Source organism: Cibotium barometz, chromosome 27 (assembly GCF_041138505.1).
Source record: "Cibotium barometz isolate CiBa-2024 chromosome 27, ASM4113850v1, whole genome shotgun sequence".
Classification (NCBI taxonomy): domain Eukaryota; kingdom Viridiplantae; phylum Streptophyta; class Polypodiopsida; order Cyatheales; family Cibotiaceae; genus Cibotium; species Cibotium barometz.
The window spans coordinates 7,479,210-7,505,761 of NC_141072.1; the positions used below are offsets into that span (position 1 = coordinate 7,479,210).

The 26,552-nt window shown below is 44.2% G+C and overlaps 1 protein-coding gene across 2 annotated transcripts in view; it reads left to right on the plus strand.

Moving 5' to 3' along the window:
• The first annotated feature begins 8,720 nt into the window (after positions 1-8,720).
• The window catches only part of LOC147623029 (TAF RNA polymerase I subunit A), a 71,971-nt gene continuing 54,139 nt past the window's right edge, over positions 8,721-26,552 (plus strand). Inside the window, exon 1 of one of the 2 annotated variants that reach the window (XM_086821053.1) lies at positions 8,721-9,205. Coding sequence is in view for 1 of the 2 variants with exons in the window: in XM_086821052.1 (XP_086677178.1) it covers positions 8,828-9,205 (378 nt within the window). In the remaining variant the exon portion in view is untranslated. The remainder of the gene's footprint in view (positions 9,206-26,552) is intronic. The other variant, XM_086821052.1, reaches the window with a different exon arrangement.

Here is a 26,552-nt window from a genome sequence, read left to right on the forward strand (position 1 = left end):
CCATTATTAACATCTCCTAGTGTCCCCACTAACAAAAAACACATGTAACATTGCCGATGATTGCCAAAAACAAATTGAGCCAAAAAAAGAAAAAAAAGGGGCTCACACAAATATAAAAATGCAATCATTTGCAACAACAAAAAACCCCACCCACCAACCCATTAGGAATTTCCAATAAACCACTAACCTCTTCATTCATTAACTAGATTTTCTTCTTTTCTCCTCCGAAGGAACAAAGACCATTGAACGCCATTCAACATCAAAGCATCGACAAAGCTTGTTCATTCTCCCCACACAAAGGTCTTCAACGTGATCACGCAGATGCGATCGTCATCGGAAGGGGGGAATGTTAATCCAATTCTAGGATTAACAAGAGCTATCGCCATTATCTTACGTCAAGGAGTCACGATAGATACACCAAAGGGTTATACATTCAAGATATGAAGCAGTAGTGTCCAAAGCTACAGCTTGGACGGGCGCTCGTAATGGTGTGACGGAGTATTTATGGGCGATTCCCACTTCAAGAGCGTGTGGTAGCAAGATAGGATGAAGTCCTAAGTGATGTACTTCATGGATATATTATGAGAGTAGTCATTGTAATAGCATTAGGCCTCTTATGAGCCTAAAGTGCCCGGCTGGCCACAGTTTAAGTGAGTGTGAACACTTATGGCCATGTATATAAGTGAATTTCTCTCATAATAGAACATATTCTCCCATTGTGCAATTGAGTCTTGCTCTTGCTAATCCTCTTGCTAATCTCTCTCCCTAATATCTCTCCCTAATGCATGCTAGTGAGTGTGTGTGAGTGAAGTGAGGTGAGAGGAGGACGAGGATCCGTAGTGCAACGAGGCGGTGTGACAACGCTCGCGGGAGACGTGGTGGAATTGCTTCTCATTAAGTTGTAGAGCTTGGAGACCTCAAGGGTTACGAGTTCGGCCATTGGAAAGATCCTCATGACAGTTGCGGTTCACTAGGTAATCTCTTTTTGGATGTGTTTCAAGGAGGGTTAGGGTGAGCCTTAACAGCATCTCCTTGACAATGGCATAAACTTGTGTGTTACACACAAGAAAGAATGGGAAGGAATGCAAGGGAGTTTACTAGTTTGCATACTTAGTTGTTCAAAATCAAACAATGCCTCTCTTATGGAGAATCAAGGGTTCTTGACCAAATGGATATGGAGAAGCAAGGGTTCTTGACCAAATGGATATGGAGAAAAGAGGGAGAGAGCTATAGAAAGCTCTATCTCTACCTAAATGCATGCGTGAGTGCAAGGAGTGGAAATCTCTATCTCTACTTAAATGCCTACGTGAGTGCAAGGATTGAGAGAGAGATGTAGAAGGAGAAGTAGAAGTAGAGGAATAAGGAAAGGGAGAAAAGATGGAGATGGAGAACTAGAGGGAGAGGGAGAGGGAGAGGGAGAGGGAGAAGAGATAGAGAAGGAGTGGGAGAGAGAGAGAGAGAAGGAGTGGGAGAGAGAGAGAAGAGGCGAAGAGATAGAGGAGAGGGAGAGAGAGAAAAGGAGAAGATATGGAGAAGGAGTGGGAGAGGGAGAAGAGGCAAAGAGATGGAGAAGGAGAGGGAGAGGGAGAGGGAGAAAAGGAGAAGATATGGAGAAGGAGAGGGAGAAGATATGGAGAAGGAGAGGGAGAAAAGGAGAAGATATGGAGAGGGAGACGGAGAGGAGGAAGAGGAGAAGAGAGGGAGAGGAGGAAGAGGAGAAGAGAGGGAGAGGGAGAAGAGGAGAAGCAAGTAATCTTCACTCCAAGCACACCCACAAGCATGCATCAAAAGAAAGAAAGTAAGCACATAAGATATCACCACAAAAGCACAAGAAGACTAGACTCAATTGTGATAATGCAATTATGTACTTTCTCATTATTAAAATTGTTTTATATACATGGCCTCATATTTACAAGTTCCCAACCGCCCATATCCGAGGGCCCAAAAACTAGTTAAGCTAATACTATTATCTAGGCTCTACAAGTGTCTTTTCTAAAAATGTCTTCTAAACATGGCCTCTTACATTAGTTAGTGGAGTATCCAACTAGTCTATTTCGAGTGTAGGCATTGGAGATTATCCTCTTTGATTCGTGGCCCTTATTGTTCTCATATTTTATTTCCTTTTTGTTTCTTCTCATTTGTCTTTACGGTGAGGAGTAGACTGGAATGAAACGCTTAATTATCATTGTCCCATTGTAGAGTTACTTAAATAATTATTAGTAAGCAATACACAAGGGGGATCTCCAAAGGAATGAGGACACAACTAACAAAGTGAACTGTATGTTCCCTTTGATGATGCATGGATTGTTGAAGATGAAGACATTAATCGTCCTTGGCACCATTGTTGTTGAAGATACTGACATTGATCAGCCTTGGCATCATTGTTGTTGAAGATACTGATATTAATCGGCCTTTATTATTAAAGATACCAATAGATTGTATATTTTTCTTCTGTCAGTTAAAGTCCTTTAGATTTCTTTTGTTCTCTCCCTTTTGTTCTCTTTTTTTTTTTGGCTTTTTAATGTGTGTACAAGTGGTATGTACATGTACAAGTGGTATGTACATGTAGACTTCTTATATTTTTGTGTGTACAAGTGGTATGTACATGTAGACTTCTTATATTTTTGTATTATGTGTATGCGGACTTCTTTTGTCATTGTATTATGTATATGTAAGCTTCTTCTATCATTGTATTATGTATATGGAGACTTCTTCTATTGTCGTTGTATCTTGTGTGATTGGTTTTGGCCATACATGTCAAGTTTAGGATCCATTTCTTGAGATGGCAAGATGTTGAAGTAGCCATAAGAAGTGGGTTGGTGAGGCCATTGAGTGTGTGAGATGATTTTCTTTGTGTTAACTTTGTATGCAATATATCATATTGCATTCAACCTTTGGTTTATATAGCCAAATAATACACACATGATGCGTGGCATTTTGTCACATGGGAGAAAGTAAAAGAAGAGGTTGATGGGGATTAAGATTTGTGCTTTTGCTAACATAAGACGATGGTAAATTAAGGAATTGGTTAACATGGTAGACCATATTACCTCTTTGTCAACTTGTGAGAATGTAAGAGGTGGCAATAAGGAAGCGCACCATGTAGTCATTGTGATATCAAGATCAACTAGTGGGGATATGGGTGACGCCCATGATGATAACTCTGCACTTACACCACTAGCATGGTTGGTGAGGTTATGGGTGATATGTTGCCATTGCTTTATAGACTATGTGATAGCCACTTTGGTGTATTAGAGTTATGGCATAGTTATAGCACCAACTCGTATAGCCAGGTTCACAATATGGACGGACCTTTGTATATTATAGTAGGAGAGTACTTTCCCTTATAGTATGTCCTCTTAAAGGTGGCAACAAGAAAGCCCACCATGCAGTTGTTGTGATATCTAAATAAACTCTAGTGTAGATATGGGTCACACGGTAGGATGATAGCTCCGCACTTACACCACTGGCATGGTTGGCAAGATTATGAGTGATATGCCGTCATTAGTTTATAGGCTATGTGCACTTTGGTGTATTAGAGTCATGGCATAGTTATAGCACCAGATCATGTAATGAGGTTCATAATATGGATCGACCTTTGTATGTTATGATAGGAGAGTACTTTGCCTTATAGTATGTCCTTTTATCTTAATGTTATGGTTGTAGAGAAGAAATTAAACCATCCATCTCTCTTGTGTGCATTAAGAGATTTACCTACATATGTCAATAGTAGCTGCTCTTGTGTGCTTCAAGAGCTTCACCTACATGTGTCAATAGCTGCTCCTAATGGTTCTCCCATGCTCGTTTACATGGAGGTGTCTCCAAGCATCATAGGTGGTGCATCCAAACAAGCTAATGTGGTCTGCCAAAGCCCCAACCATATGCTTTGAATGCCTAGACTCACAAGAAGAGAAGAGAAGGGATAAGTAAGAGACAATGAGATTTAAAAGTTACCTCCACAAATGGTATGCCCACATACACTCACAAAGGGTTTCAAGGGGAAGAGAGAGTCGAGAGGATACTCAATTCCATTGCATGAATGGGAATATTGAGAATATTACATGAGGAATTGGCTTTTATTCTTCATAAGCTTTCTCTCACTATAGGTTACTAAGGGGTACTAGTGAACCATGGGTGCACATTGCTGATTCTAGCTCTTTTACACAGGTTTGGACTTATTTGCTAGTTTCTTCATGATGCAAGATTTACACTCAAAATCTCAAGGCATCATTTGGAAGCTTACAACACCACAAATATGCCTTTACAATATGTAACGATGATGGGATAAAGATGTCTTTGATGGAATTAAGTTGGACATTATGAATATGAATTATTAATTTTAATAAAGTGGTTAGCAACATGTGCAAATATGGTGGATGAGCTAAACTCACTTAATATAATTGGTTACTAGGTGTATAATGTTTTATTAAGCTCTTTTCACCATACAAGGGTTTTCTTCATGCTTTAAAGTGATTAGACTAAATCTTGAAAGTTTTTTCTCTCATTAACTTAAGAAGGTTTTTTCAAAACTTGAACAAGTTATAGGCTAAGCTGAATAAGTTTAAGGTTAAGTTGAACCTATCTTTTTGAGAACCCTTCATCAAAGTGTTGCCAAGATAGGTGATTGACTCAACAAAGGTGGTCATGTGACTTGCCTTGATGTGGTTAGAATGCCATCATTAGAATGATAGGCCCACAACCTATATATTACAACAACTTACTTATGCTGTGCATGGAAAGGAATAAATCTTCTTTTAGTGTCACTTTGATATCTAACGTTGGAAAAAAGTTGGGTTGAAATTTTGGTTGGCCTTAAAATTAACAATAGAGGTACTAGCTATTTTAGTTGTAGGTATCCATTGATATGCAAAATTGTTATAAATTAATGAGCCAAGGTCAATACTTCTTTATATTTTGACTTATTGGGAAAAATATTTTTTCCTACAAATGGTTTGGATATTGACTAAAGTTGGCCATGATGAAAGCTTCCAAACTTGGATGTCTGTAGCTTATGTGTGATGGCCACACTATCACTTTAATACTTGGATGCCTTCTCGATATCATATATGGGTTTTGACAATACTCACAAATAAAGTGCAACGTGATCTCCATGTTGTCATGGCCTCACACTGGCACATGCATGTGCTGCGTGCATGTATGAATGCACGCACGCATGCACACACATTTGCCATTCCAATGATGCGTGCAACACAACTCATGACTATGCTATCTATAAATCGAAGGTGAAGTTGTTGAAATCATGAGCACATCCAAGCTTGATAGGTTGAACACTAAGACCATTTCAATACTCCTATTAGAGGACATAAATCACATGGCCAACTTAACACCAACACCATGGCAAAAATTCTTTAGAGGAACAAAAGATTAAATTTATGTCCTCCTATTAGAGGACATAAATCACATAGCCACCTTAACACCAACACCATGGCAAAAATTTCACATGGCCACCTTAACACCAACACCATGGAAAAATTTATTAAAAGGAACAAAAGATTAAATTTATGTCTCCCTATTAGAGGACATACATCACATGGCCACCTTAAAACCAGCACCATGGCAGAAATTCTTAAGAGGAAAAAAAGATTAAATTTATGTCCTATTTACAGGACATAAATCACATGGCCACCTTAACACCAACACCATGGCAAAAATTCTTAAAAGGAACAAAAGATTAAATCACTCTTATTTAAGTCCTATTTACAGGACATAAATCACATGGCCACCTTAACACCAACACCATGGCAAAAATTCTTAAAAGGAACAAAAGATTAAATCACTCTTATTTAAGTCAAAAAGGTACATGGATTTTAGGTGAATATTTTATTAAAAATTTACTCTCAAATTATTGCTTAAAATCATTTCTCTCAAATTTTTTCTCAAATTTGTAAGGGGAAGGCTTGTTTTTAGATTTTATAAAATTTGAAGAGGAAGCTCGCCAACTCTCCAACACTTTGTATTCCTGTATTGACCTGTAAACATATGGAATTATATTTTTGATGCACACCAAGCTTTGCTATATTGATCCAATTTTACTAGATATTGTATTTTCAATTAACAAAATAAATTTATGTTGATGTCTTGTACTAATCATAAATTAGTACTAATCATAAATTTTTTGTTCTATGTGCTTGTTAATGATTGACAAGGAGAGCTAAATTTGAAGAGAGAAATCAAGGAGGGGGATCTTTACCACTTTTTTGTAGAGTGTTTATTTGAATGCACAACTTTCTAGTTATTAGAGTTCAATACTTCAAAGTATTCAACACATATATCCTATGAATGCACAACTTTCTAGTTATTAGAGTTCAAAACTTCAAAGCATTCAACACATATATCCTATGACTTTTTCATCATTGTAATTTTCAAATTTCAAGTAGGCATCCTAAGATTTTTAGGGGGTTTACACATCTAAATGGTGAAAAACGACTCAGTGCCCAAGGCTTGGGTAGTTAGACAATGATTGCAAGACAGGCTTCCAGTGCTCAATATGCATCTCACTAAGTGGAACTACTGCAACCTCAAGCAAATTGGCCCCCCATTGATAGGATATAAACAAGGTGGCCCAACTCTGCTTGTTGGAAATGATTCACTGCCACTACTGCAAAAAAAATGCAACTGCATAGTGGCTCATCTATGCTCGTTGGAAATGGTTCATTGCTAATGCGATTGCATCCGATAACATTTAAGGTGTTGTGCTCTTCCATCCTTGTTAGAGAAATCAGGTTCAATCGTGTAGTGTAGCTTGAATTTGGGGCTTTTTTCCACTTTTGCACCCAAGGAGTGTGTGTGTAAATCCCATTAGAGCAACGGGTGTCATGCTCACCTCTTTGTAGGTGTTGACTTTGTGTTGTATGAATTGTTCTTTCTAAACATAGATAAATTTATCCTGGTATGAGTAAGGCTTTACACATAGCCATCATTATCTTTTGCATGCCCATTCTATGGGCAAGTGCTGTCATCAAGTTTGTAACTTGACCGGGCACCCTTCAGGCACATCCAAATGCTCTCAAGAAAAAGTGGACTCTTGTCAAAAAAGGGGCTTTTGTTTCGATTAGTCCTTTTGGCTACCCAAGATTACCTTTCTGAGCAGCAGACACACTTTTTTGTGTGTGTAAAGGATGAATGCCTAAGATATGAATTGGAGTTTCTTAATTGACTATTCAAACCAAAAAACTCTCTATGTGTAAAGGGCCTAAGTCACAAATTCTATTGATTTTTTATTGAATTGATTGGAATTAGAAAGTACAACACAACACACACACACACACCCATGTGTGCCACGGCTTGCAAAGTGAGGGCTTGAGCCCATACCCTTGGGACTCCCAAGTAACACCTTTATCCATTGCACTAGCTCGTGGTCGGCTCTATTGAAATTTATTGCACTAGCTCTTGGTCGGCTCTATTGAAATTTATTGCTTAGAACATAACATTAATATATTTAGGTTGTATATTCACAACAATCTATTTAGGTTGCATTAATTGAATGCCATTGACATGGCATTCAATTACAACCCTATACCTACCTACCCACCCCCCCCCTCTGCGGCTCCCCTCTCCCTCTCGCTCCGCCTTACCCGTGCAACTAAGCCGCGCTTCCTACTCTCGTCCTCTCCCTCTCCCTCTCCCTCTCGCTTTGCGTTACCCGCGCAACTAACCCACGCCTCCTACTCCCGTCCTCTTCCCTTCCCCTCCACTCCTCCTCCTCCTCGAGAGTACCCTACTCTGATTCTCGCAAACCCCACAACTCAAACTACAAGCAAAAACGTAATTGAACGACAATAATATGCACCCGTAACTACACTTTGACGGTGTATTACAACATCTCTAGCCAACAGTAGCAGCCCCACTCAACGAACCGGTGCCTCCATATCAGCAAGTTCAGTATGAGAGAGAGACCTGCATGTGTACTGGGCGATTGCTAGAGAAAGAGAGAGAGATAGGGCATCCTGGTGCTGATATTGGGGTGCCTTTGAAGAATGTAGACAAGAAGAATTGTCAAAACATGCTTTTTAAAGAAGATATCCAAATCCCCATAGATTTTGGTGCCCTAATATGGGTACCAAATTTCATTTCGCATTAATTAACTAGTTGAGAGAATAGAACCTTACAATATAAACGTAAGGTTTACATAAGGTAAACCTTATAATGTAACGTTTAGAAAAAAAAAATGAGATTATGCTGGGTGTGGTTTTTTTTTTCCGAATTTTGAAGACATCTCCAAATTTTTCCTAACCGCCTCAAAATGCTAATAAAAGGTAGGACTGTGCCATGGGCATTTGAGGCTGTGGCTCCAATGTAGAGAAAGAATGTAGAGAAAGACGACGTGAGAGAGAGGCAGTTGTAAATTAAAAAAAAATCAGAAGCTACGAAAGATGATGCAGTTGTTATGGTGTGCCATTTGAGAGATTTATATGCGATGGTCTTAAAAAAATAATACTCGATAAATCTTTTTTTTGAAGGGGTGTGAGCGTCGGCTGTTTGTGGTGGTGGTCATCTGTTGTCGCTAGTGCTGCAGCAGTGTTAGGCAAACACCAATGAGGCGTCTAACCTTACCATATGCTAAGGTTAGGCATCAATTGTATTGAGCCTGTATTAATAAATTAATGTAAATTAATGTGGAGCCAGCCTGAATATGCCTATACAAACTCTTACTAAATTAATTAATTAATATGCACCAAAAAACCGTTTTGGGTGGGCAGGTCACAGAATGATTGATTATTATTGGTTAATTTGTTCTCTAATAGCGAAATAAAAGTCTCTTCACAAATCAAGTAGGTCTTCGAATGGCTTTTGAACAAGCATCAGGATGGGGAAGCGTTTCAGGGAGGAGGAGGTTGGCAGGAAGAAGCGGACCCTCTCCGCTGCCCGTCTGCTGGGTCCCCTCAAAGGCACCCAGCTAACAGAGTACAGGGACCAAGTCCTACGCAAGGCCAAGGACCTGGCCTTCCCGGATGACGCCTACGGCAAGTACAAGGGGGCTTCCCTCCGGAAACAGTACGGCAGGGATGTCTCCGTCGGCGGCTCCATTGGACTCTCGGCCCTCCACAAGCGCACACTGAACCTCCTCCTCCATGACCTCCTGCTCCGGTGCCAATGGCCGGAGGTCGCCGGCGTCCTTAGCGTGCTCCTCAGAGCTTTGCTCGGGGAGAGAGAGTGGAACCCTCAGTATTCTCACCATTTCTGGGTAAGTCATCATGGCTCTATACATACGTTCAAATAAATATACATTCATTGCGTGTGTGTGTGAGAGAGAGAGAGAGAGAGAGAGAGAGAGAGAGAGATTTATGTCCGCAAAAGACCAAATGGTCAATGCAAAATCATATCTCTACAAGACGGATCCATATTCCCAAAAAGCAAGTTCCCGAGTCCATAATGCCAATCCATGAACCTGTATTCCATACTTCCATAAGGACGTCCATTTGTCCATGTAGAAGGTCCATAATCCAAACTCAAGTGCAAGTACAAGAGTCACATGTGTGTCCAAATTCGTAGCCAATCAAAGGCTAAATTGAGCCTAGTTAAAGTAACATCACAAATAATCTCAAAAGTACAATCTTCATGCAAAGTGCGTTCTAAAGACCATCAGATTTCCAACATGAAACAAATCAAGCAATACCTAGAAAGGATGCACAGGGAACACGTTCCCGGAATACTCTCCTATCACTATTCCTCATCTCACCATGGAGTAGGCGACATGACATTCCATGCACAAGTACAGGATGCCTGGTATGGAGGATCTCCTTATAGAACAACCACCTAACCTTGTCCTATCTCTGGTCTTATAGGAATCTACAAATGTACTTACCAACCCATCCATGGCAAAGAATCATAGAGATATGGGAATACCTCTGTCTTTAAATCACTGAGTTGCATTGCTAAATCTGGTTGCCTTTATATGCGCTCCCAGATCTGTCTTTAAATCACTGAGTCCCAGATCTAGCCTTTGGGTGCCCACCATTGCACCATGATGCACCTTCTTCCACCCCTATTTGGTTGTGTTCGAAGCACCAACACGCCGTCTTGCTTGCTTGTGTTGTCCAGCCTCTACTTGGTGTGTTTGGCTCCCTTTCTTGCCCTTTCCCTTGCACACACAAGAGCTATTTGGTACAAAATTTACAAAACGTAGCCTTGATGAAAAAAACGCAAACTTGAGTGAAAATGTTGATGACGTTCAGGTTCTTTGTTGCCATGGATCTCCACGCCCTTATGACAAGAAAAAAAATGCAGCCTTTCTTTCGTCAAAACTTGACTCTTTGGTACCAATGTAACATGGGTGCTTGTAGAAGCGTATTTATGATTGATTGATTGTGATTAGCACCTAATTAGTGACTTAAACCCCATGCACAACAAAGTGTTTCTTCTTCATACTCAATACACAATAGAGAGAGATGACCTAATCTACCATATATTACTCTAATATGAAGTATATATAATGCTAAATAGAGATATTCAATGGTAGCACTCCTCTGGACTCTCAATGACTCAATGATGGCTGATTGATCAATGAATTAATATGGCTAAGGCCTTGACTTCTATTTATAGTGTGAGTTGGCTACCAACTCTACCAACCTTTATAATAATGTGCAACTAAGTCACAAACACCCAATAACTCTGTTCACATTTATTGGGCGCTTGGACAATATTCCAATGAATTGGGACAATAACCCTTACAAACACATGAATCCGGCTATGTATTCAACCTCTGAGCTAGCCAATGGGTAAGAAGCATGTCGCCGTCACACTCGGGAGAGCATGCACGTGACATCGTGAAAGACAATCTCAAACTGGGAGATGAAAGCCAAAGCTTTGGTGGACAATTGTTGTGCGATGTACATCCTCCTCACCAATGTTGACTCTCCTCTTGTAGGAATATAATGCTCATGTTCCTTCCTTGTACGGGCCGAAACATGAGTCGGTTTCCTATGATGTGTACTTGGAAATGAAGAGGCATGCATGTGAGATGGGGTATTGTTACGTCCCAATGAGGATTAAGACCTTCAGGTTAGGTTAACCATAGCCTAGGGGTTAGGCATTTTACGTCACATGCAGAAGCTTGAGGAGTCTTCTTTCAACCCTAAACACCATCCTGGAACTGAAAGAAAGTAAAACAAATAGAAAACACAGATGTAGGCGACCTGTAAATGCTGGAAATTGATGTTTATTGCTGAAAACTGAGCATGAGGGAAGCTTGTAGGTGCTGTTCAATGGTAAGAAGCAGAAGTAGCTGCTAATTGTCACGCAGCGGAGATGATGACCAAATCTGGGAACACACGAGCAAAAACGCAGGCAGAAAAACAGCACAAGAGAGAGAGAGATGTAGGCGTGTAACTCTGCTCTATATACACAAGAAGATCCCGAATAAGATACAAGTGTGGTATGGGGACTGGGGGCCTATTTATATGCCCCCAGATAGGCAGTCGGCCTGCTGAAGAGGCCTCCACGACTGCATCAACAGTCGGCCAGCTCAGATGAGGCCCACGACTGTATATGCCGAGTCGGCCAGCAGCACAGGGGTCCACGACTGCTGCTGGGTCAGTCGTCCAGCTACTCAGTGCTCCTGCTAACACAGAACTGCCTCCCAAGCCACAGAAAAAATAGGAAAAATAGGGGAAAAATGCGGGGAGTGAGGAAAAATGATAAAACACCTCATACAGGCGGGCACACCCACAACAAAGGCCCTGGTGTATAAATCTAGACAGGAGATGACTTCTAACACCCCCTCTCAGCTCTTGGCTGTGTAACCAACCACTGGGAGCTGGGGTGCCGCCTGAGCAAATCCTGAGAGAGCGACTTCGTGAAGAGGTCCACTGTACTGTCCTCCGTCGAACAGAACTCTAGCAGGATGTCATCAGCAACGATCTGTTCACGAACAAAGTGCCTCTGGATGACCATGGGTTCCTCCAGTGGAAGCCCAAACCTGCAGTGTAACCTCCTGCTGCTCCGTAAAACTGCTCCTGGGCCATAAGTAGATCTCCTCGTGTCCGGATCTCCTCCCCAAACCAAGTCACTCCAACCGTGGAGTCGGATTCCATCCAACAATCCCCCTCCTGTGTACAAGAGTCCCTGATCCTTCGCATGCCGCAGAAACCACAGGAAACGCAATCCTGCCTGCCAAAGAGACATCTGCAACCATGAGCTCAACTGCCTCATCAGGAAGCTCTCGTCCAATCTGGTGTTCATCAACCAGATCAATGAACCATACAGCTTCTGAGTCACTGAGACATCACACTGCTCACAAGGATCAACACCTGTTACGGTGCACAAACAAGTCCTGGAAACCTCCTGAAGACCACGCAAGGCCTTCTGAAACCTGTCAACCACCCCCTCTGAATCCGGAACCACAAAGCCTGGAGAAACCACCTCCTTCTGCAAGTAAGCACCTGCCACCTGCCTGGCTTTCCGAAAGGTCCCCGTGGAAAGAACATCCTTATCTACTGGAGGTTCTATATCCCGAACACTACGAGACATTAGAGCATAAGTCTGATTGACGAACACAAGAACTACCAACATCAGTACTGGAAAGTTCCTGCCAATTGCTGCCATCTACTGGCAAGCTATCCACCACCTGGTCTCGGAAAGCCCGCACCTGCAGCGTATCCACACTTAAGTGGCTATTACCAGACTGCCACTCATCACAAACCTGAGGACCTGGGAGAGAGAGTGTTGAAAGCCTGTAAACTCCATTCTCCACTCCGCCTTCCCAAACCACCTGGCTTGTTGCTTTGTCCCGGAGAGCAACAAAATGCTCATCAAACTCCACCCGTACGCCAGTCTTGCAAACCTGATGCACTGACAACAGATGAAAACCAAGTGCTGGAACATACAACACCTGGGAGGAATGCTTCCCCCCTCTGCCATCGGGAACTATCTCCATCCTGCCCTCACTGTGAATTGGGATAGTGGATGTATCACCAGTAAGAATATGACCAGAAAGCCTGCAGAGATCCTGTAAACCGGAACGGGAAGGAGTCATGTGCCTGGAAGCACCATTATCGAGAATCCACTCCCGAGTATCCGTTGCGGAGAGTCCTCCAATCTCCTCCCTGCCTGAAGAAAATGAAGCATCGGTGTCCATCACCTCCAGGTGCACAAAAGCCGGAGTCTTCATGATTGCTGTTGAGAAATCTTCACCCTTCTCGGTCTTCCGCTTGGGACACTGCATCCAGTAGTGGCCTTTCTCGCCACAATCATTACAGGTCCTCTCTGCCTTCAGTTTCTCGCGATCAGCGTCGGACTTCTTCTCAGAAGACTTCTCCGATGAATCCTTCCCTTTGCCCGAGTTACGGCCTTTCGACCGTTGGCCAGTTAAGGCCTCCGAACCTCCACCCCGAGGAGGGTTTGTGAATCGTTCCTCCTGGTCTAGGACCATGGGCACAAGCTCCTCCCACGTGATGGTGCTGAGCCTGCCACTGGTAATCAAAGAGGAGTAAAATGCTGAGTACGAAGAGGGCAAGTGCGACAGCAACGTTATGGCCATGTCCTCTGACGATATCTCCTTCCCAGCCTGAAGAACTTCCTGCTGAAGAGCCTGCAGCTTGTTAATATGCTCCCGCATCGTCGACGACTTTGCAGGGCTCATAATCCGCATCTGTACTTCCAAGGAAATCCTCTTCATGGGCGATACCCTGTTGTAAAGTGAGGCCAAATGCTGCCATATACCTCTGGCCAGCGTCATATGCTTTATATGATTGATTACCTGCGGTGTGCAGTTGAGAAAGATAAACGAACGGACCCTGGCGTTGACACGATCCCACATTTGCGTCTGGGCCTCCCGGTCCTTTCGGGTTGACGGTAACTCCCCTTCCTCAACTTTCGGCCGTGGAACCCCAACAATGACGAAATCGGCGAGGTCCTAAGACTTCAGAACAGATTCCATCATAACCTTCCATATGCCGTAGTTGCTCCTGTCCAACTGACGGTCCACTGGGAACGTGGGGAGTGTCGGGATCTTCACATGTCTCTCGGCCATCTCAAACAGATCTGCCATAGCGGGCATGTACTCTGAAAAGGGTGGGTGGGTGGGAACAAAGAAGAACTAAAACCTGCAAGTGGCTGTCCAGCAAATCAGCCCGCCTTCCTCTTGCACCTTCTCTTCCCGATCAGCCCAAAACAGTCCACCAATCAGCCACAAAACAGTCCCCCTCTTGCTCACACAAATCCCAAGACCTATCTAGAGCCTAGGCTCTGATACCATGTCAGAATACGCAGCGGAGATGATGACCAAATCTGGGAACACAAGAGCAAAAACGCAGGCAGAAAAACAGCACAAGAGAGAGAGAGATGTAGGCGTGTAACTCTGCTCTATATACACAAGAAGATCCCGAATAAGATACAAGTGTGGTATGGGGACTGGGGGCCTATTTATATGTCCCCAGATAGGGAGTCGGCCTGGTGAAGAGGCCTCCACGACTGCATTAACAGTCGGCCAGCTCAGATGAGGCCCACGACTGTATATGCCCAGTCGGCCAGCAGCACAAGGGTCCACGACTACTGCTGGGTCAGTCGGCCAGCTACTCAGTGCTCCTGCCAACACAGAACTGCCTCCCAAAGTGTGATCATTCATGAGTTAATCAATTTATTCATCAGTTTAATGCTCATTTTCCATTAGCTAGGATCACAGACCCACAAGACAAAGTCCACTTAGCGGCTCCTCATCTCACTGGTGTATCTCTAAAGGTTTTCCTGAGCGTATCATGATTCGGGGGGATAGGAGCATTCTTGGCGTTCCTATGATTTCTCATCTCCAGACGAGCTATGTGCAAGGGAGCAGAAGGAGCATTAATTTATGCTCAGACAGCTTCTATCTCATCAATAACCGCTGTCTCATCATCTTTAGTCCCTCAGTTAGCAGATCTCCTTTCTCATTCAGACATTTTTAAGGATGACCTCCTACCCAGTATCCCACAGTTAGCAGAACCTCCTAGCAAGTTTCCCTCTTGTCTTTCCAAGACTTTCACGGGCAAGCTAGAATAGCAGTCAGTTCTCAAACATTTGACACATTTCCTTATGGACACATTTTCACAGTCATCACAGATCACCAAGCACTTAAGTGGTGGGCAAATATTGTCCCAAGATTTCATTTCGTAGTTTTGGCCCTTTTCCAATAGTTAAGAAGTTAAATGATGTCTCCATGAAATTAAAGTTGCCTACCAGCTGGACAATGCATGATGTTTTCCATGTTTCTTGGCTAAAACCATATGTTGGTCCAGAAGTGTTTGATGTTTCAGATGAACAGTAGCCAGACGTGGTAGACGAAGTAGAAGTTATTGAGCCTGAGAAGATCCTTCTTCATCGATGGAAGCATGGTTCAGGCCGACAGATACGTCAGTTCTATACGAAATTCCGAGATCGAGGCACCCACGAAGCCGTATGGCTCGACGAGGAGTTCTTCCAGGAGTACTCCCAGTTGTTGGCGGACTACTTGGAAGCCATGAACCTGCCGCCAAGCTAAGCAGGAGAGAATGTCACATGCACTCTGCACTCAGTGCATGGTGACAAGATGGCTCATCATCAGCAGCAGTGCAACAGTTGTACAGTATTAGAACCTAGTAGGATGATAATTGTTGTACGCCGTGACCCCATTGTACATCCTCAGTTTAGGATAAGTCAGGCACGAGCTACGTAGGTCATTCCTCAGCCTTAGCGGGTCAGTCAGTCAGTCAAGTCCCTTAACCCACTTGGAGAGAATCATTCATGCATATAGAGTCAGTAGAAGCCTTAGGGTTTGCATCAGAAAGCACTCTGCATTCTGCATAATATGCATTCATATGCCTGTGCATCATTTAGAACATCCCAGAAGCCTTAGGGAATGTACTAGGATTTATTTGGTATTTTTTTCATATTTTATGGTATTTATTTAGCATTTATTGTCATTTATAAATATAAACTTTATTAAATAAATGACCACCAACTTGACCAGCCTCTAGTTAGTATAAATAGGCTTGCATAGGGCTTAGTTTCTCATTCAGTCTTTAGTGTGCTAAGAGCTTTCTTCCTCAGCCCTAGGAGTTTCCTTGCCTTCAGCACTAGACTAGTCTCATCCAGCCCTTGGAGTGCTTGAGTTTGCTTCAGCCAACCTTGGTTCTCCAACGCATGCATCTTCAGCAGCCCTACAGCCATAAGCGCATCAGATCAGCCCCAAATCAGCATAAGATACTTGCGTTTTCTGCATGTGAACAGTCGCCTGCTTTCAGCATCTATTCAGGCCAGAATTCAGTCTACAGCCCTGCGTTTTCTGTCCAGCATCAGTATTCAGCTTGCGTTTTCTGTCCAGCATCAGCATTCAGCCTGTGTTTCAGTCCAGCTTCATCCCTACAGGTCTGCGTTTCAGTCTATAGCAGTTCTCAGCCGTGAATCATCAGTTTACATCAGTATCCAGCCTTTAGTACATCATCCAGTCATACACCAGCCCTCTGGTGAAGGTAACACAACATTCATAAGCATTTACAGCATTCTAACAGGAGAACATCTATGGAATCTTCTTGAATCTGTTGTTTTTCTTATGCTTGTGGTTCCACTTTCATTTTACCTTTGTCTAAGGCTTGGCTCAACTTGTTTTCTCTGGGTTGTGATTTTGGCACTACAGGTGTGGGCCGTGGCACTTCTCTGTCCTTTTGGTTGAATTGTTGTCTTTTTCTAAACTAACCTTGGTGTGTTGACTTGACACAAGATATAGGAATAGATATACAATGCGGTACCGACTCCGGCAAGGCTACACAGATGCAGAGGGATGGAATCCTAGTTGCCCATGCGAGGGCCAAGGCAGTAGTGGGGGGGACTCCATCACTCTCCCGATGGCACCACCAATCATTGGGAGAAGAGGAAGGTAAGGCTTGGGAAGCCCGATACGCTAGCCATATGGTCAGACGCTGGATCAAAACCGTGCTGCCACCGTGCAAAGAAGGCTTGCATCATACGCAGTGCAAGGAGGCTCAGCCGCATGACTTGGTTTGACGCCGTTGGCGAGTTGAACTCCACCTCGTAGTATCCGTGCCCCAGTGGGTGAATATCGGTGATCTTTGCAAGCCCGATACGCTAGCCATATGGTCAGACGCTGGATCAAAGCCGTGCTGCCACCGTGCAAAGAAGGCTTGCATCATACGCAGTGCAAGGAGGCTCAGCGGCATGACTTGGTTTGACGTCGTTGGGGAGTTGAACTCCACCTCGTAGTATCCGTGCCCCAGTGGGTGAATATCGGTGATCTTTGCAGGCTCGCCAATGAGGCTTGCTTGTAAAAGATCCTTGAGCTGTTCGCCCGCAAAGTGGCTACCAACAATTTTGCAAGCTAGGGTGTAGGCGTCTAGTGAGGCAACAATTGTGGCGAGAACTTGAAGATCCGCTTTGGAGAAGGAAATGCAAGTAACAGCAGCCTCGGTCGGGGATGATGGAGCGGCTGCCATGGACGGGCGAAGACCAAAAAAGGCCGAAGCTTGCCGAATAGAGAAAAAAACCCCAAAGAGCTTGAAAACGCCGCCTGCACGGGAGGGGAGAAAGGAAGAGAGGCTGAAAACAAAAAAGGAGGACGGATTTGGGGGGGGGGGCGGGGGGAAGGCGGGCAAGGCAAGATGGAGCACGAGAAGTGAAAAGAGCGGGGGAGGAAGAAAGGGGGCGGGAGGAAACGGAGGCGCCTAGGGGAGAAGGGAGGCGGGCAAGGCAAGGCGGAGGCACGAGAAGCGAAAGAAGAGGGGGGGGGGTGGGGGGCTGCACAGAGGGGGGGGTAGATGCGCGAAGGAAGGGAGAATTGGTAAGGCCTAGAAGAATGGACCTTAGGTGGAACCATGTGTAGTTTTTTGTTCATCTTTTTGAAACATGGCTAATTGGACTAGGGGTCATTGGGGCAACTTTTTTGGGCATGACCTTGGTACATATTATGGAACTACAAGGTAACTCTTTGATCTCTTTTGGTGAAATTCATCATTTGGATAGCAGGAGTTGCCAAGGGTGTCAGACTAGTGAGTTAACCTTTGGTCTGCATGATCTCCGAGCTGAGGGATCTATAGATGGCCAGGTGCGGATTTTGTTTGACAACAACTCTACTCACAATTTTATTTCTTCACGTTTGCTGCTGCAGATTTGGGAATCAAGGTCTTACGTGTGTGAACCCACTCATATAAGTGTGGTAGTATGTTTGTGTAAGGCTATTAAGGCGCAGTTCTGTGTGAGCACGTGTGAACATCCTCTAGCAAAGGAGTAAACATCCACTTACGTATGTGTGTGTGTGAACCACTTCTTAGAGGGGTATAAATAATATCTAGATATTTGTGTGATGTGACACAAGCAATGATGTTAGAAGGAGAACCCTTGTACTTATAAAAGGTTAATGTACTTCATTGAAAATTAATCGCAGTTCTGTGTGTGAAAGGCTATTAAGCGCCTTTCTGTGTGTGAAAGGCTAGTAAGCTTGAATATGTGTGAAAGGCTAGTAAGCTTGAATATGTGTGTGCACATGTGAACATCCTCTAGCAAAGTAGTAAACATCCACTTACGTATTTGTGTGTGAACTACTTCTTAGAGGGATATAAATAATATCTAAATATTTGTGTGTGATGTGACACAAGCAATGATGTTAGAAGGAGAACCCTTGTACTTATAAAAGGTTAATGTACTTCATTGAAAATTAATCGCAGTTTTGTGCGTGAAAGGCTAGTAAGCTTGAATATGTGTATGCACGAGTGAACATTCTCTAGCAAAGGAGTAAACATCCACTTACGTATTTATGTGTGTGAACCACTTCTTAGAGGGGTATAAATAATATCCAGATATTTGTGTGTGATGTGACACAAGCAATGATGTTAGAAGGAGAACCCTTTTACTTATAAAAGGTTAATGTACTTCATTGAAAATTAATCAAGCAACTTTCACATCATTCTTGAGTCGTGAACTTCTCACTCTCTCTCTAGCTCTCTCTTTTTCTCTCTCTATCATTGTCGGTTCCAACACCATAGCCATGGATGTCATCTTCGACCCTCCATCCCTAGCATTGTGTTTTCAACATTTGGTATCAAAGCAGGTCACTCACGTGGTTCTCTCCTTCCAAGAGAGAACCAGAAGTGACCATTTGGTATTAGAGTAGGTCACTTTCTTGGTTCTCTCGTACTATAGAGGAGGTCTTCACCAAGTGAGTCACTATTACTAGCTGAGTTCGTTGCCATCCTTAGTGGTGTGGCAAGGATCTCAAGGTCGTTGGGCCAACGTGCGTGCAACACTGTCTCACCAACCAGTGCCAAGGCCTCGCTCAAGCAGCCCATCCTTAGGGCCAACCTCACCTACAACCCATGTTCAACAAGTTGGAGCGGGCCCGTTCCTGACATTGGCTACGCCATCTTGCAAGCCTGTTATCCGATTCTTTCCTCTATTGTACACCCTTAGCTCGCCCTCCTATTGCTCACACCTGCATGCAACTTTGTCGCCCCTTCGTTGTTGCGCCACGCTATTGATGCAGATGCGGATGCTGCTGCGCCTATCACCTCAGTCGTCAGCTGGTCACCATTAACCCCATAAGTTGCCACCCGCGCTGCTGATGTTGTTGCTACTATTGATGAGCATATCAGAGGACACACCATACGCCTGTGGTTGGACTAGCATATCAGAAGAAAAATTGCCAAAGCATATGTAGAGAAAATCAAAGCATCAAGAAAGTAAAATTGGGGTTTTTCAAATTTATGCAAATCCAACTTAATTAGAGCATTAATCCTACATCCTCCATCATTTTTCAAAATTGAGGGCATATATCAAGCATTGGAGAGTTTTCACATATACGGTTAATACGCACACGAGAGCTCCGAAACCCCAACAACTAGGTGCCTCTGTCCCAGGGACCATTTCAATGCGACGATGCTCAAGACGAATGGGTGGGAGGTCGTCCCTCAACATGATGTCTTGGAACTATGAAAGGAGACCCCCCAACTTTTTTTTAGAGGGTCTTGGTGGTTGAACAGCAGACTATTGGGTGTGGACATAAATCAACGCACCCTCAACTCCTTTTCTGAGAGCTATCTAGGCTTGTATATGTGAAATGAGAGGGATTCCTTGGATGCTCCTATCCCCACGGATTATGATGGGCTTAGGTAAACCGTCAACTATTGTGAAGGTGTCCTTCAGTTAATCAAGGATGGGGGCATGCTATCGGTGTGACATGTGAGAGGTTTTGACCGTCGTAAACACAACCTTAGTCTATACTTAACTGCACTTAATGATGTTTAAGAGACAAACAGATATGTGTCAATGCAATGCAGCTATATTAGATGAATGAAAGATGTTACAATGATGATCCAAATGGATCTGTAATGCTGAATATGCTGCCTATATGCTGAATATGCGGGCTGAACTGCTGTCCACTCTTTCCCTTGTCTCCTGGGAAGGAAACGCTAAAGGGAGGCTTGGGAACAGATGCTGAATGCTGAGGGGATGATGAAACGCAGACCTGAGGGCTGAATCTGGACTGTATGCTGCTGCGTTTGCTGAATATGATGCTGATGGAGATGCGTTAATCTATCTGCTGAGATGAGGGCTGATGCTGATGATGCGTTACTGTGTTGCTGCTGATGCTGAAACGCCAGATGATCCAAAGGATGATGCGCTTCACTGATGAGCTTGCTGATGACTGAATGGATATGCTCTTCTATTTATATGCATGAGGGATGCTGGTCGGCCAGCATTAATGCAGTCGGCCAGCTGCTGTATGTCCACGACTGAGCATAAATACCATAAATGCCAGTCGGCTGGTCATAAAATACCTGAAAAATGCCTGTAAAATGCTGATTAAATGCCTGATGACTACTGATGATGCTAATGAAGCCATAATGATGCCATGTCACTGTACACCTGACTGGTGTGCACGTGACATTCCCCGTTGCTAAACTGTTGCTGGGTGTATACCTGGCAACCTTCGACTCTTCTGCGATCCTTTTCCTCCGAACCACTGCCCCCTTCTGTCTTCTGCTGGGACTGAAGCCGTCTGCAGGAGTGAAATCCTTTGAGCCAAGACGCTATGTACTGCGGGAACTGGATGGCAAATACCTGAGTCACCCCTGACCTGCCTCTGGAAACCTTTCACCTACCATCTCCGTCGTACCTGAAGCTCTGAACCTCCTGAGGCGATGTTGGAGCAAACTTCCGTCTTCTGTGGAAGAGAAACTCCCTGCTGCTGCCAGTTGAAGCCCAAAACTTATGTCCTCCTTTGATGATGGATGTCCTTCTTCCCCAGAGAGTTCATGGGCAACATGTATGCCTTGTAGATGCAAGATGGACTGCTAAGATGTCTGCTATGCAAGCCATGTGCAACCCTATATGCTGTGCAAGAATGCAGATGGATGGGTTACTGATGCAGACCTAAGGGAAAATCCCTAAGGGTGGCTTGCAAAATTTTGAGAACTGGGTTTAACTGTGCGGAAGCGATAAAACTGATGACTGACTGAATGACTGATGGAATGAACATGCTCTAAGGCTGGTTACCCTGTAACGCTCTAATACCAATGTGACATGTGAGAGGTTTTGACCGTCGTAAACACAACCTTAGTCTATACTTAACTGCACTTAATGATGTTTAAGAGACAAACAGATATGTGTCAATGCAATGCAGCTATATTAGATGAATGAAAGATGTTACAATGATGATCCAAATGGATCTGTAATGCTGAATATGCTGCCTATATGCTGAATATGCGGGCTGAACTGCTGTCCACTCTTTCCCTTGTCTCCTGGGAAGGAAACGCTAAAGGGAGGCTTGGGAACAGATGCTGAATGCTGAGGGGATGATGAAACGCAGACCTGAGGGCTGAATCTGGACTGTATGCTGCTGCGTTTGCTGAATATGATGCTGATGGAGATGCGTTAATCTATCTGCTGAGATGAGGGCTGATGCTGATGATGCGTTACTGTGCTGCTGCTGATGCTGAAACGCCAGATGATCCAAAGGACGATGCGCTTCACTGATGAGCTTGCTGATGACTGAATGGATATGCTCTTCTATTTATATGCATGAGGGATGCTGGTCGGCCAGCATTAATGCAGTCGGCCAGCTGCTGTATGTCCACGACTGAGCATAAATACCATAAATGCCAGTCGGCTGGTCATAAAATACCTGAAAAATGCCTGTAAAATGCTGATTAAATGCCTGATGACTATTGATGATCTAATGAAGCCATAATGATGCCATGTCACTGTACACCTGACTGGTGTGCACTTGACAATCGGAACTGCTTGATGCCGAGGATCATGTCACACTCCAGAAGCGGTGAAACAATGAAATCTCACTTGAATGTGGCCTTTTGAACACTAAACTCAAGTGCCGAGACCATGTGTGAACCTCTCCACGAGTATGTTATGAGACACTAATGTACAACTCATCTTTGCAGCCAACTGTGGAGAGATGGATCATAGAGCTGTCCATGTCAAATAGGACAACGAAATGCTATCCCTTTGCTGTGCCATAAGCACGGATGATAGATTTTGTTTGACCTTTAGCTTGGTCCTCGTGCTTTTCATCGAATACGACTGGGAGTACTAGATTCAAAGAGGGTAATAGCTGTACGGCATTCGTGTTGGAAGGTAAGAGGGGTGGGTGTAGCTTCAGTGGCGGCCACTGCAGAGGATGATACTTTGGTGGCTTTCTCAGCGTGCCACATAGTGCAATCCTTCTTACCATGGCCTACCTGATGACAAAGAAAACAATGGTTCTTTGCTTGGTACCCTTTTTGCTCATCTGGTTGTTGGAGATACCTCTAGTAATATCCTCCTTGGCCTTCTCCTCAGGTGTCTTTTTAGGCTTAGCCTTTGTGTTCTTCTTGCCGCTTGAGTTGCCCTCAGTCTTATTGTCCTTACTGTCGTTATTGTCTTGGGTACCCTTACCGAGCTGGGATGAAGACTGCTGCTGTTGCTATTAGAGTTTGGGACTTCATGGGACCTGCTTGGGCTTGCCTTCATTCAACATCATTTCTTGGTTCGGAGCTAGAGTCAATGTAAATTGGCCTTGACGGGCGGTGAAGCAAACACTCGCACATAAAACACTTCAACGCCATTGAGGACCTAGAAATGGAAAACAAACAGGGGGAGCTAGAGTGCTCCTGCAAACAGTACACGGACACCGATTGGCCCCAAAACGCAGTGGCGCCCCTTGCGGTATTTCTTTAATTGATCATAAGAGCTTTGATTACAATAAGGCTAGAAACTCAGCCGTCATAGTAGAACCCCTAAAGCCTGCAAAGAACCTGCATCATGGCTTCTTGTCCACTCGGCATCCACAAATAAGTCCAGCCATTGTTCACATCAAAACACTCCCACACATTGAGTCTGCAGGAAGAAAACAATCTGCTCCATGAGCACGCAGCCATGCGAGCTTGCATCACTCCCATGCCAAGAAACATATTCAAGTGACCTGTGCTTCAAGCCGGAAACCCAAGTACTTAGCTGAATTTGCAGCCAAACAAAAACAGCCCATAAACAGTCCTCAAACTGATTTCAAAACAGTCCCGAGCATTGCTCATGTTCATAGCCACATGCACTGCTACGAAACAGTACATAAACCCTTTCCAAAACAGTCCCGAACCAAAGCAAAGAGAAGCTGAAAGTTCCATCAGTTGAACGCCATCGACATGATGTCTATGTAGGCCATACTGTCACGCCAAAGTGACGAACAACTCTTGCTTGTTCCTTCAGAACCTACAGCAAAAGTCTAAAACCAAATGGAAACACGTTAACTGTGTTAGCCAAAAACAAAACCATGCATCATTCTACATATGGCACACATATGCATGACACACATATGCATTCGCAAACAATATGCTCCTCAAGTTGCTCTACCTACTCTAAAGTAACAGTCTAAGGGCTGCTCGCAAGCCTTACGCCCATGGGCATCCTGCAGGACCCACGACTGATGGTACAACATGAGCATATGAAAGCATTCAATGCATCCAAACACTACATCCACTAAGTACTTCCCACATATGTCTCATGGCCATCCCGCAGGAGTCACACCCAGTGGTGCATCCATGAACATAATAAAGCACTTGATGTATCATACCAATATACATGCAGCACATGACACAATCCAGAGTATTACCCAATGTATTCTCAATGGTATCAGGATCCAATGGCACGAGAATACAATAATACCACAAAAACTGTATGCATACATGCACAAATAGAGTTCAATCCATATATGAACCAAACCAACTCCTTATGCCCTCCATAGAGTTATCCATAGTTGCAGTTATAGTTCAAGGTGCGGCCGACTGTGAACCATACCCAACTTTACCATCTCATGTGTCTAGAACACAAGATCATAGAAGTCCCATAAGCAGATGTACTGTCAGCCTCAGTACCTTCGGGTGAATACAAAGATGTCACCAAGCGACTCCTAGATGACAACTGAGCCTGTCTGTAACAAGGGAGCGGAGGTGCTACCCCCCTCTTGAGCATCAGGCAATGCTCCAGACCTATGCTCTACTGAACCTGAATGAGCCGTAACAAGAGTCGATTCCAACTCAAAGGCATCGAGATAAAGCTGCAAATCCTGAGGTGAATCTGCTAAGTCACCCTCCTCCATCCACTTCGCATCCATCAGTGAACCTCCTCCATCCACTTCGCATCCATCAGTGAACAGCTCTTGAACTTCACAGGATAGCGACGGGAAACTTTACCCTGTACCTTTCTTTCCTTATGTGCCAGTATCTGCTCGGAAATAAGAACCTCGTCAAGTTCCTCCGCTTCCGTCTGAGCCTCATATGATACATCCTCAGGCACCCAAAACCTGCTTGCACTCCACCCAAGTGGTAGGCACAAGTCCTCGATGAAGCATAGTAGATCACCATTGCTAAACATAGAAAGAAACTGTCTTCCGAACCCATGAAGCCATGTTTTGCACCATAACACTTCAACTGCTTCTTGTTCCTGGCCGACTACTTCTTGTCCTTGGTGTCTTTTCTCCTGAGCTTCATCTTTAGCTCTTGCTCTTCACCTCATATAGGCAAAGACACACAATCCTGCACTGTGTCCTGCACTTCCTTTTCACTTTCCTCGTGTTGAAGCTTTTGATGTGACAACCACGGGCTCGCCTCCTTGAGAAAGTCCACGATGTGTCCCGGCAACGGAACCTTGAAAACCGGCCTTGACGGGCGGTGAAACAAACACTTGCACATAAAACACTTCAACGCCATTGAGGACCTAGAAATGGAAAACCAATAGGGGGAGCTAGAGTGCTCCTGCAAACAGTACACGGACACCGATTGGCCCCAAAACGCAGTGGTGCCCCTTGAGGTATTTCTTTGATTGATCGTAAGAGTTTTGATTACAATAAGGCTGGAAACTCAGCCGTCACAGTAGAACCCCTGAAGCCTGCAAAGAACCTGCATCATGGCTTCTTGTCCACTCGGCATCCACAAATAAGTCCAGCCATTGTTCACATCAAAACACTCCCACACATTGAGTCTGCATACAGAAACTTTCTCCCATGATCAGGGTTGCCACAACCATCCATAGCCTCTCACACTATGAAGAGCATCACACCCTGACACATCCAGTGCTTCTGCATCACAACACAGACTCCCAAACTATCTCTCAAAAGAGAACTCGCATCACAGCACAGCATACCATACAGTCGACACACCTGTACCAACCCTCTCTACCTTCCAAGGGTACTATCCATCTCTATCATGGATTCCCTGTCCCCTGTCCAATCAATAGCAAGGTTGTACCATAGATGTGTCCATTCCTGTACCTTATGCCTGCATGTGACCTATCTCCTGGTGAAACCCAAAAACATGTTTCCTCGAGAAACTTACGACCTGTTTCCACAAGAAACCCATAGGCCTGTTTCCCTTTGAAACTTTTGTCCTGTTTCCATACAGAACCATTCATGGCACCATTCAACAACAGTGCCAACAACAGCATATATCTAGTTACCTGTTCCCTCATGAAACATCTGGCAACATAGAGATGCCCATAACTGTAGGTCCCTCTGTTCCATTCTAGTAGGAAGAAAACAATCTGCTCCATGAGCACGCAGCCATGCGAGCTTGCATCACTCCCATGCCAAGAAACATATTCAAGTGACTTGTACTTGCAGCCGGAAACCCAAGTACTTAGCTGAATTTGCAGCCAAACAAAAACAGCCCATAAACAGTCCTCAAACTGATTTCAAAACAGTCTCGAGCATTGCTCATGTTCATAGCCACATGTATCACTCCCATGCCAAGAAACATATTCAAGTGACCTGTACTTGCAGCCGGAAACCCAAGTACTTAGCTGAATTTGCAGCCAAACAAAAACAGCCCATAAACAGTCCTCAAATTGATTTCAAAACAGTCCCGAGCATTGCTCATGTTCATAGCCACATGCACTGCTACGAAACAGTCCATAAACCCTTTCCAAAACAGTCCCGAACCGAAGCAAAGAGAAGCTGAAAGTTCCATCAGTTGAACGCCATCGACATGATGTCTATGTTCATGTAAAACCAGCCCCTGTCCGCCTGTTGCCAACAGGGAAAATACACGTGCTGCAGCCCGACCTCCTCCCCAAAGGCATGGACAGCCCTG